Source organism: Hemicordylus capensis, chromosome 7 (genome assembly GCF_027244095.1).
Source record: "Hemicordylus capensis ecotype Gifberg chromosome 7, rHemCap1.1.pri, whole genome shotgun sequence".
Lineage (NCBI taxonomy): Eukaryota > Metazoa > Chordata > Lepidosauria > Squamata > Cordylidae > Hemicordylus > Hemicordylus capensis.
Window position 1 is genome coordinate 34,170,551 of NC_069663.1, and position 12,534 is coordinate 34,183,084.

At 50.4% G+C, this 12,534-nt stretch overlaps 1 protein-coding gene across 5 annotated transcripts in view; it reads left to right on the forward strand.

Moving 5' to 3' along the window:
* COL16A1 (collagen type XVI alpha 1 chain) overlaps window positions 1-12,534 on the forward strand; it is a 184,930-nt gene that overhangs the window by 51,658 nt on the left and 120,738 nt on the right. For 4 of the 5 annotated variants that reach the window (XM_053267053.1, XM_053267054.1, XM_053267055.1 and 1 more), the window contains 2 exons: window positions 503-577; window positions 1,501-1,618. The exons of the other annotated variant lie outside the window; for it this stretch is intronic. In XM_053267053.1, coding sequence (XP_053123028.1) covers window positions 503-577; window positions 1,501-1,618 — 193 coding nt within the window. The remainder of the gene's footprint in view (window positions 1-502; window positions 578-1,500; window positions 1,619-12,534) is intronic. 5 annotated transcript variants of the gene reach the window in all.

Below are 12,534 nucleotides of genomic sequence, written 5' to 3' on the forward strand. Positions count from 1 at the left end.
TCAGGAATGCTGTAACAGAGTCCTGCTCTAAATGGGGAGATGGACCCCACTCAGAGACCTCCAAGGAGGTCTAAATGCTATGATCCTATGACTACCACTCCACAGAAAACAAATGTGGTGTCTGGATCAATGTGTATCAAAGGATGGTTCATTTTTGCTGAAATGCGACATTATTCTTCACCATTATTCATTGTAATGTAGCATTTGCTAAAATAAAATGCACATGACTGTGGAAAGATCTCACATTGATGCTTGGCAAGGAAGGAGCTGGCGTCCCACCAGATGTGAACACTTCACAAGCAGCCAAGCCCGCCTTGTGCAACATCCCCTCGTTCCGCAGCATCAGGTCATTTATTCTTTGACTGTGTTTCTGTTAAAAACAAAACAAAAATAGATCCCCTCTTGCTGCTTAATCTTTCCTTCTTAAAGTGAAACAGGCAGCTTTCTCATGTGCTAAGCAATGTCAACTCCAATGCACTAATTGCTGTGGCGTCCTTTGTAGGGGAGAAGTGTCCACGGATGCAGAAGGAGGGTCTACGACTAGACCAGACCAGCGACCAGTATGTAAATATAACTGGTAAGCCTTGTTTTGCCTTTCCATTGGAGTACTCCCCGCCGCCCACAACCTTTATGCACCTCCTCATTCTTTCCTTCCAGTTTAGCAGGAGTTTTAGCAGAGCAAAATCTGCCGGGGTCTCTTGCTGCTTGTTCAGACCCTGTGGGCCTAAGAACTAGCAATTAGGAGGAGAGGGGAGACCATTGCTGTCCAGATCGTCTTCTCTCTTGCAAAGTGACAAAGACAATGGCAACGGGCAGAACCATCAGTTCCCCAAGCAATCATAAGAACATAAGAACAGCCCTGCTGGGTGAGGCCCAAGGAAGCCCATCTAGTCCAGCATCCTGTTTCACACAGTGGCCCACCAGATGCTGCTGGAAGCCTACAGGCAGGAGTTGAGAGCATGCCTTCTCTCCTGCTGTTGCTCTCCTGCAACTGGTACTCAGAGACATCATGCCTTTGAGGTTGGAAAGAGAATTCCACAAGTTGATTATGCATTGTGTGAAAAAGTCCTTCCGTTTGTTGCTCCTAAGTTTCTTGGCAATCACTTTCATGGGATGACCCCTGCTTCTAGTATTATGCGAGAGGGAGAGAAATGTCTCTCTATCCACTTTCTCCACACCATGCATGAGTGAAGAAAAGGGGAGTGCCTGTGAAAAGCCTGAAACATGAAAGGTGTCTTTCCCAGAAAGGACATGTGACCAGTAACCTCTCAAACTTCAATACTTGGGGCAGTAAGCTAAAGATTCTCCCTGTTTGCAGCACTGCACAACCTTTCACTCCCCAATCATAGCCGTTTCCGGATTTCGTCTGTGCCCGAAACATAGGGGGGGAACAGGAGCCGTGCCTATTCAATAGTCATGCATATGCGGGGGGAGGATCGGGCCCATTCACAGACCTTCCTTGACTCATGTTCTGATGTCTGTCTTCTGTGTCTTTTGCAGGATTTAATCTAATAAAAAGGTTTGCTCTCTTGAAGACCTCGGCCATCAAAAAAATCCGCAACCCCAAAGGTCCTATGATCCTACGACTGGGCAACATTCCTCTGGTCCGGCCCACTGAGTGAGTCCCCCAGTTCTCACCGTTAAAAGCTAACAGATTATGGCTTGTTTGGTTGTACATCTGCATGCACTGTGCGCAGTTAGCCTGTGGATTTTTCCTATTGCAGAGATAAATAGAACTGGTATAGGAGAACAAGCATCAGACATATCCATGCTGCAGAGTTATATTGGTTGGATAAGCATTCTCTCTCCCAGAGGAACCTTGAAAACTATCGTTCTCTCAAGGAGAAGCTACAGATCTGTAGCAGCACCTTCTCAGCTAAATTGCAGTTCCCAGGATTCTTTGGGAGGAGTCATGATAAGAACGTAATAGCTCTGCTGGATCAGGCCCACCAAGGTCCATCTAGTCCAGTATCCTGTTTCACACGGTGGCTCACCAGATGCCGCTGGGAAGCCCACAGGCAGGAGTTGAGGGCATGCGACTAGTACTCAGAGGCATCCTGCCTTGGAGGCTGGAGGTGGCCTGTAGCCCCCCGACTAGTAGCCGCTGATAGACCTCTACTCCATGAAGTCATCCAAACCCCTCTTAAAGCCATCCAGGTTGTTGGCTGTCACCACATCTTGTGACAGAGAATTCCACAAGTTGATGATGCGTTGTGTGAAAAAGTACTTCCATTTGTTGGTCCTAGATTTACCGGCAATCAATTTCATGGGGTGACCCCTGGTTCTAGTGTTATGTGAGAGAGAGAAGAACTTCTCTCTCTCCACTTTCTCCACACCATGCATGATTTTAGAGACCTCTATCATGTCTCTCCGCAGTCGTCTTTTTTCTAAACTAAAAAGCCCCAGGTGTTGTAGTCTTGCCCCATAAGAAAGGTGCTCTAGGCCCTTGGTCATCTTGGTTGCCCTCATCTTGGTTGTTAGTCATCTTGGTTGTTAATCATAGTTAACAAGGAGCCATAAACCAGCTTAAGTTTGCAATGTGGCTGTTTATTCATAGGAACTCAGGAAGCAGCCTTATACCAAGTCAGACCGCCTAGCTCAGCATTGTCTACCCAGACTGGCAGCAGTTCTCCAAGGTTTCAGGCAGGAGTCTTTCCCAGCCCTACCTGGAGATGCTGCTAGGGAGTGAACTTGGGACCTTCTTCATGCCAAGCAGATGCTCTTCTACTGAGCTAAAGCCCCATCCCTTAAGAGGAATATGTTGCAGCAGACAGTGCTCCCATGTAGTCACCCATCCAAATGCAAACCATGGTGAGTCCTGCTTAGCAAAGACTCGTGCTCACAACTGCAAGACTGGCTTCTCTCCTCAGTGTGATGAAATTACCGTAGCTTGTCATATTTCATGAATTTTTCTGGCACTACCATTCAAATTCGCAAAGACTAAGAATGCTTTCTAGTTTCAAAACAATCCTGTAAGCTGGACTGCTAATTCCCATATTACAGATGGGGAACTGAGGCTGAGTGTGCGTGACTTGCTCGAGGCCAATAACTGAGTCTGCAAGAGAAGCTGGACCCGGGATTTCTAGCAAAAACTGTCTTGCCCTCTACTTTACAGCCAATGTGAGTCTAGTGAGACCTGTATTCCAGTTCCACCTTGATGACTCTATAGCCCCATTCACATGTTATATTCAACTTGTACAAGCAGGTACAGAAGTATACTTCCTATTTGTACCATGCATTTGAGGGACCTGCATCCAGGTGCACTTTTAACATGCACTCAAGTACAGTCATTCACACAAAAACATGTATGAATTTACAGACATCTGTGCACTCATACAGCCTAATGACTGAATGGGGCTCATGCCTCTCAGCCTAACCTATCTCACATGCTTAAAGGTAAAGGTCGGTGTTGACTTGAGTCGGTGTCGACTCCTGGCGACCACAGAGTCCTGTGGTTGTCTTTGGTAGAATACAGGAGGGGTTTGCCATTGCCTCCTCCTGCACAGTATGAGATGCATCCTGCCTGCCACCTTGGAGAAGCCACTGCCAGTCTGTGTAGACAATGTTGAGCGAGATAGACCAAGGGTCTGACTCAGTATATGGCAGCTCCCTATGTTCCTGTGATGCCTTTCAGCATCTTCCTATATCGCTGCTGCCTGATATAGGTGTTTCCCATAGTCTGGGAAACATGCCAGTGGGGATTTGAACCGTCAACCTCTGGCTTGGTAGTCAAGCCATTTCCCCGCTGCGCCATTCGGAGGCTTGCTGAAAGGATAACATGGCGAGGGTGGGGTGTGAGAACGCCTGGTTTCTGAACTCCTCGGAGGAAGGGGGAGTGGTCGATGCAAAAGTGATATGTACATTTGTCCTTTCCCTTGCGCATAGAGATCCTCCTGGGATGTGTCTTGATCACAGGTTCAGCCCTAGGTTAGCTAGTGCCCTAGGTGAGGGGTGCCTTCAGTGCCGCTCCCCACTCTTTCGTTTATTACTGTTGCCAAGTTGCATGGCTTGTGCAGACTCAACTTGGCGCCCCCACCCAGCTCGCCCACCCCTCAGCCTGTCCCTGCTGGCTTAGCCTGCTCGTGTCCTATCTCACGCCTAAGCACAGCCAGGCCGCTCGCTCTAAAACAAGGTGCCCGGCGGGGCTCACATGTGGTTGGTGACTCAGCCACAACCCTGGAGGGCTGGAAGGATGTCTTAGTCCTAGAAAGTAAATCACAGCAGAAAAGAAACGCAGCTTGGGCCTTTTCCCAGCGTCTTATGCAATCACCACCCTGTGTGTTTTTCTTCCTCTGCTGAAACTTGGCATCCGGCCTGACGGGTCTAGACTGGTGGATTGGAACAGCTTAAGCTGTTTACTAGCTGGGCTGTTCCTCTCATCAGAGTGCAGTGCAGAAAGGGCAGGCTGACTTCCCTCCGCTCTGTAACTTCTGCAGGGGAGCAGACCTCCATGACTAGCCGGGGGGCTCAAACTGCGGACCTCCAGCGGCTGTTGGGCTGCAACTCCTCCCAGCATCCCTGGTCATAATGGCCAGTAGTCAGGGAAGAATGGCCAGGTTGCCAATATGCTTCTGGGTGAAATACAAAGTGCTGGTCATTACCTGTAAAGCCCTTAATGGGTTGGGTCCAGGCTATTTAAGAGAGCCAAGAGAGCCTCTTAATAAAAATTTGGAAAGGAAAAAAAGAGAGAGAGAGAGCCAAGAGAGCCTCCTTTCTCATTAACCCTGCTGCCTGTTACGATCTTCTGGTTGTGGTTGCCACCAGCTTGTCTGGTGGCAACTCAGGTCCAGGCTTTCCCTGTGGCTGCCCCAGGGCTTTGGAATATGCCCTCTGCTGAAATAAGAGCATCTCCTTCTCTGTTTTCAGGAAGACCCTCAAGACTCTCCTGTTCTCACAAGCTTTTAATTAGAATTTTAATAATTTTAATAATTTGTTTTATATTGTTTTTATCGTGTTTTCTGTATTTTAACCTGTGATTTTTAATGCTGGGATTTGTACAGCGCCTAGAGATTTACATATCAGGTTGTATAAAAATAGGATAAATAAAAAATATAAATAAAATAAAATAATAAAATAAGATGGAAACTGTAGGCCAATGTCTGCAGGAGGGCTAGAGTTTGAGACCCTTGGTCAAAATGGAGAAGTTCTGGGGCTCACATCTGTGTGACATTCATGTCCCTGGATATGTTTACTTGGGCCAGGGAGCTTTCCTGAGCTTGTTTCTTACGGAGGAACTCGGGGACTGCACGCCTCCCTGGTCCCCAATTTATTGATAAACAATAAACAATCAACAATTATGTTTATTGGCTTCCTTTTTACTTAAAATTATCCAAAGCAGGCTACAGCTTCCTAAAAAGGACCTGTCACCATAGCTTCCAACCCCAATATTGTTGGAGTTTGTGATTAGTTAGCAACGTGCCAAGGAAGCTACGACTCCAGTTACAGAGTCTGGAGTTTAGTTGTTGCAGCTATTTAAAGAACATGCATGGAGATCACTGTAGAGTCTAAACTAAACTGATTTATTGGTGAGATACATTGAGATAGGAAGATCTAATCCTGCCTATCAGCTACATAATGAATAGGCAGGGGGAGAGAGAGATGTCTCCATCTTCTCTCTAGGAGGAAAGGAAGGGATTCTGACTCACTAGAGGAAGGACCTGAGGAGGCAAGGCAGGGGGTCATAGAGTAGAGGCAAGCCGGGACAGGTAAGGAGACCCTCACTAGCTACTTCTATTCCCAATGCCTCTAGTGGTCATTAGGATGGTTGGTGCAAAAGGTCAACGCACTGGGACTTTATCTCCAACAAGTATAAGTATAAGCAGCAGTGCTTCTGATTTCCACACAGAGGGCCCCTCCATCCTGGAGAATACAGGGACGTCTGTCTGCTGTCCTAAGCTGGTGAGGGAAGTGCCCAGGCCAATGTCCTGAGGAAATAAATTCTGTAATTTATTACAGGGTGCCAGGACTCGTGTTCAGCTAAAAATCAATGCAGTGGGAAGTGGGGATGTAGGGATGTAGCAAAACCTTACAGCCTCTTGGTTAATTTTTGTGGGGCACATCTGAAGAGGAGAAGAACTGTTTGCTGCCTTTAAAAAGACAAATGCTCCTTCAGTGGAAAGCCATCAAATGGCGCAGCGGGGAAATGACTTTGACTAACAAGCCAGAGGTTGCCGGTTTGAATCCCTGCTGGTATGTTTCCCAGACTGTGGGAAACACCCAGACTGTGGGAAACACCTATATCACCTATATATAACATCCAGACTGTGGGAAACATCTATATCGGGCAGCAGCAATATAGGAAGATGCTGAAAGGCATCATCTCACACTGCACGGGAGGAGGCAATGGTCAACCCTTTCTGTATTCTACCAAAGAAAAACCACTGGGCTCTTTGGTCGCCAGGAATCGACACCAACCCGATGGTACACTTTACCTTTACTTTAGGGGAGGTGATGCCCAGCGCAATCTGGATCCCTCCCTGCAGCAGTGCCCCTTCCACAAGGCGAAGTGAGGCGGTTGCCTGAAGCAACTCATGACTGGGGCGCAAGTGAGACAAAAAGATGCCCACTGCCACCCCACCACCACCCCCTCTGTCTCCCTCTGTACAGTTGCTGCTCTGCAAAAAGCTGTCCTCCTCCTCCCCCTCCCTTGATTGCTGCTTGCCTGAGAATGAGAAGGGGAGGAAGTGCAAGAGGAAATGAGGAAAGGGCATTGGGGTACTGGAGACACTCTATTTGTAAAGGTAAAGGTAAAGTGTGCTGTCAAGTTGAATTCGACTCCTGGTGCCCACAGAGCCCTGTGGTTTCCTTAGGTAGAATATAGGCAGCAGTGATCTAGGAAGATGCTGAAAGGCATCATCTCATACTCTATTTGTAGTCTCTGCTAAAAGATTGAGTACAAGTCTTAGTAAGGTTGCTTGATAAGGGATTTGCTCTCTGAAACGCCTTGGCCATGAGCAAGATTTTTTGAGGTGCTGCTTTGTTTATTGTTTCTTTGAAGCACCTTGATCTCCCTTGTTTGTTCTTGTTTGGTGCCTTCCCTGTTTTCTTCCATCAGGAAGCTGAACATGCAGGAAAAGGGTGATTGCATCAGCAGCAGAGGGCGCAATAGCCACTGCCAGAAGAACCACATTTTCGGGCAGTGATAGTTAGCATGTGAAGCGGGCATCATTTTCAGGTGGAACTTTTGCTGCCCCAAGACCCCCATGTTGGAGGCAAAAATACGTCTCTAAAGAACTGTGAACCCACCCCTCGTTTGTTTATCAGTGCAGATGGTGAGCACACAGGTGCAGGCAAGCCCCTAGACAGACAGTGCCGGTCTCAAAAGGATCACTAGTTTCCCCAAAGCAAACAACATGTCCTTGGAATCTTCCTGCCCCTCCAGAAGGCCACGACTTGCCCCAGAATTTCAGTCCCAGCCACCCTGAAGTTGGTGGCGGTGTGTCCTGTAGTTAGTAGCCAGCAGTCAGCAAAGACCACCATGGCTCAGTTAAGGAAGCATCTGGGGATCATCATTGCACAGTGAGGAAGCATCTTTAGCTATCAGCTGTATAAAAGTGGAGAGGAAAAGGCCTCTCTTCCGTCCAAAGAGGCCTCTCTTCCGTCCAAAGAGGCCTCTCTTCCGTACAAATTATTCCATCAAAATAATGTAAGCACTTTGGAACTCCTGATAGGTTTTCCCTCTTCCCAGTGATCCCCCCGCTCCAAGGTCTCCTTCCTGCTCTCCTCCCTGCATCCAAATGGCCAACCCTTCACCTAGCAAGGAAGATACATAGAAATGAGGCCAGTGGTTGCTTAGATCCTGCTGGTACTCTCACCACCCAATGCAAATATTTCAGCAGGAAACCTTGCTTTGACTCAAGTACCTGAAACTCAACCCTCCGGAGGGCACGTTCTGCTACAAATGAGCCAGGGATTGGAAACGGCTGCTGCATGGTGGAACAGTCAGTCACAGAGTGGCTCCTCTTTAGAAGCTCTCTCTGTCTTCTTGGCAACCTCTGCTTTTGTTCTGTGAAGACAAGTCCATAGCTGTCTGTAGAAGAAGCACTTCGGGCCCACCTGGCGGCCGCTGAGCCTTGAACTTCATCCCTCCTGCGGAAGTGAGACTAAAGTCTTTCTCTGTCAGAGAATCACGGGAGTGACGCCAGCTCAGAAGTCAGGGACAAAAGGACCACCGTGTTTTGCGTGTCGCTTCTGAAGGTGGCCTTTATCTCAGAATGGTCTGGGGAGCCTCTGGTCACAGGCTGATGTTCAAGCTCTCATCAAGGCCATGGAAAGCAACGAAGGATAATTGTATTGTAAGGACGTGTTCACTGAGACAAGGGCTCCCAGATCTTGCTGGACTATGACTCCCACAATGCCCTGCAACAAGGGCCTTGGGAACCCCTGGATTCGGAGGCTGAGGACAGCAGGGCAGAGCCCAGCCCCTTCAGCCCAGCCCTCAAAGTGCACTTCCATATCCTCCAACACATCAGCGTGAAAAAAGGGACGTGCCTTGGGACGTCTAGGGGTGTGTGGCCAAGCAAACGGAGACCAGTAGCAGCTCATCCTAAGGAGCTGGGGGGGAGGACCAAAGGAGGCAGCTCGGGTTGCGCCTTACTCTCCCGCCCTGCCTGCAGGCTGACCATTCATCCAGTAGAGCTGTGTGGGCAACCGTGCAGCTCTATCTGATGAATGGCCAGCCTGTAGGCAGCACAGCTCTCGGGCAGGGCAAGAGGAAGAGGAGCCACCCAAACTGCCTCCAATGGCGCCTCCCTGGCTTGTTAGGATGCACTGCTACCGCCTGGGACTGTTTGGTGTGCGGAATTGTCCAACCAGTGTGGTGTACAATTCTGACTAAAAGCGTGCCACAAATGAAAAGCAAGCCATAATGTGCATGCGGAGCGTATGATACTAGGTTGCCAAGGCAGATACGCGAAGCTCCGACCTCCAACATTTTGCAGGTGAAGATAGAGATATACCTGCAACAAGTAATTCTTATCCCAAGGATGACTGTCCAGGCCCCCACCGACTATCACTCTTTGCCCAAGTCTGGCTTTTTGAGGGGTTGGGGGCAAGAGGAGGAGAGTTGTATCCTGCTCTAAGCCAAGTCAGGGATTCCGGAGGAACAAGGACGCTGAGCAGCCCCGTGGAGGAAGCCGTCAGGACCTTGGCTAGCTCCCAGCAGGAACCCACAAGAGCTGGGTCCAGCAACGCAGGAGAGGTGTTGCTCCAGAAGCTTCTTGGAAAAGACTGCCCATGGCTGCTGCCCAGGCCGCATGAACTCGCGCTGCCCCTTCCCCAGGGAAAGCTCTACTGCTTAAAGGCACCTTGCCCAGTCTTCTAAGCATGGCCTCCAGCAGCACCGGGGGGCTTTTACTGGGGCTGGCAGGTCCTCAGGAGATTCTTCCAAGTCAGAGGATGAAGGCAGAGTTGTGTCCTCACATCATGGTGGAGATGGTGGCTCAAGTTCTCCAGGTTTTCCTGGTGCGGGGAGTCCTGGTAGAGCAGGGCCACCGGGTTCTGGGTCACAGGATCTCCCTGCCCTTTCTGTTCCCTTGTACGTTCTGCCTCACCCTTCAGTGGGGGTCTGGGTCACGGCATTTTGCTGCATGCAAAATGAGGAAACTGTGGCGAGGGAATTTAGCACAGCCTTCATTCATAAAAATGCATGGCACTTATGTAGCTGTGAGGGAACCCTGGGAAATGGCGCAGGGCAGGGAGGAAGGCGGGCCACTGTCCACAGTGGGGAGCATAGCACGAGGCCGCTTACTCCCTCAAGTGGTAGCGTTGCTGCTCTTTCTGCCCAGCACTGGCCCCTGCAGGGAAGTAGTGAGACGCTCCCCACAGCAAGCAAGGATGCCCAAGCATCTGGGAGCATCTCGTGAGACCAGGGGTGTGGGGAGGCGGTTCTCACGAGATTTCAGGGTGAGATCCCATTCTCACCTGAGGTCTTGCGAGAATTGCTTTGGATGTCAGGGGCTATATAGAGGCTGGCCAGCCAATGATGAGGGGCTCATCCTGGCCACCAGAGCCTGATGACTCCTGCTGAGGCCTGGGGCAGCAGTTCCTTAGGAGCTTTGTGCAAGTAACAAGCCCTGTTACAAGAAGGAGCACCATACCCTTGTAAGGACTCTGGGGCCACGCCACGCCATGTACATCCGCCACGCCACGCCATGTGGAGCCTGGCAGTAGCATATTCCAAGTGTGTGTTTTTTAAAGGCTTCATGTGCATGTTTTTAATGATCATTACAACCCCCTCTCCCATATGGCAGGCCAGTCGGGTTGTGTCTGTATTGTGGGGCCTGGAGCAGGGTCAGAGAGGGAGAAAAACATGGCTTGCCTCAGGACTGCTGGTGAGTGTGTGTCTGAGAGGAGACTTCCTGGTTTACACTTGGGAAGCCAGCTCTGCTTCTCCAGCGTTCCCCCCTCAGACTCTGAGGCCTACGGCAGAGAAGATGAGCTGGTCTCATGGTAGCAAGCATGACTTGTCCACTTAGCTAAGCAGGGTCTGCCCTGGCTGCATATGAATGGGAGACTTGATATGTGAGCACCGTAAGATATTCCCCTCAGGGGGTGGAGCCACTCTGGGAAGAGCAGAAGGTTTCAAGTTCCATCCTTGGCAGCATCTCCAAGAATCTCTGAGAGAGATTCCTGCCTGCAACCTTGGAGCTGCCAGTCTGGGAAGACAATACTGAGCTAGATAGACCAATGGCCTGACTCAGTATATGGCAGCTTCCTATGTTCCTAAGATGTCCCGAAACTCAGAGGTCTGGCTCAGATTAAGCCCCAGAGAAGCGTGATGATCAGATCTGAGATGAGATGAAAAGCAATGTGTTTCTCTTTTCCCCTTTTGTGTTTGCCAGTGTCTCTTTTCTGTTCGGGGGGGGGGTCCCAGGGGGGTTCCCTTTGCCCTTTTTCAGTGATGCTTTTCAAACAGTTTTCTTTACTAGAGGCTGGGCTCTGTGGCTCTTGGGAATAGGTGTGTTTGTTGAAGCACTTGGCTAGCCAGGGGTGGCCTGTTATGATCTCCTTCTGTTGGTTCTTGTTTTGCTGGGGTGATTCATGAGCCAGGCACGCGCCCAGAACACGGAGACAGGAGCAAATAAAAGACGGATGACCTGGAGCAGGTCTCCGAGAAGACGACAAGCAGATCCGCTCGCATCTGGTTTCGTGGCTATGCCAGAGGAGCAGAAGCCAAAAAACATCCGTGCGGGTCTCATTCCTTAGCTGGGCAGGGGAGCCTGCAGTGGAGGGAGAGACAGGACTCTCTGCCCACTCTCTCAGATTGAGGAGGAAACCATCTGGGTCAGTTCTGCAAAGGCTTATCACTGTCTCTCGCTGGGGGCTGCTCTCTGCAGCCTGCTAGACATTTGTCAGGAGGAGGGAAAGGACTCCTTGTGATTTCCAGCCATGCCAGGGAAATGACTGCGGTGGGTGACTGTTGGGGGCTTTCAAAGAATGACATTGCTGTGTCTGCCCCCTCTTTGGAAAAGGGAGGATTTCAGCTTGAGAGGTTCACCGTGTTTTTGCAGTCCTGGCTAGGTTGCCAAGGCAGGAGGTCTGTCAAGCTCTTGGTGGGGCCACCACATAGTAGCCATGCAAGTCATCGTCCTGCCTGAGGCAGGCTGCCAAATGGTCCCCACCCCCATGCTCGTGTGCACCTCCATTTAGTCTGCAGCACAGGGGTGTAACTATAATAGGGCAAGGGGAGACAGTTGTCCAGGGGCCCACTGCCATGCCCCCCCCAGAGGCAAGTCACATGACTGACTCCCCCAGCCACACACCTGCTCGGGCTTCCTTCAGTTGTATTCATCCTCCGAAATGGGTGTGAGTGTTAAGACCTGGAGCTCACTTCTTTGGGTGTGTGAGCAAACACAAGCACCTCCGTCCTCCTCTTCTCCAAGACACTTCTGCCCTTCCTTGCCTGCTGCTGCCATCATGCAAAGAAGGAGAGAGTGGAAGTGGGATTAATGAAAGGGCAGGAGAGTACAGGAGGCGTTCTAGCGAGCGTCTTCTGTACTCTACCTCCCCAGCAGGTGGGCAATGAGGAGGAGGTGGTGGCCATGGCACTCTTGGGGCAGGGCTTTGCAGAATCGTGGCAGTGGAAAGTTGCTCCAGTAGTGGTGGGTGGAAGGAGGAGGTGGGGGAGCCAGTGGGGGCCATCCTACCACCCCTGGGCCCCAAAATTTGCTACTTGAGGCAGCTGCCTCAGTTCGACTCATAGGGAGTTGTCTCTGCCACCATGTGTGGTTACTGGGCCACATTCCGCCAGGAGAGGCATGGCAGTGTAGGTCTCCATTATGGACAAAATGCAGGGGGGGGGGAAGATGGGGTTAGATCCAAAGAACCATGAGCGAAAGGGAAGTGGTGACTAGTGTCCCCTCTAACAGTGTCCTCCCTTCCACATTTCGTCCGTGATGGAGGCCTGCACTGCCATGCCTCTCCTGGCGGAATGTGGCCCCTGCAAACTGAGCAAAGAGACACCTTCTAAGTGGTGATTCTCTTATATTTAGCAGAGGGAGAGCAACTGGCCCTATCCAAACCCAGCACAGCATC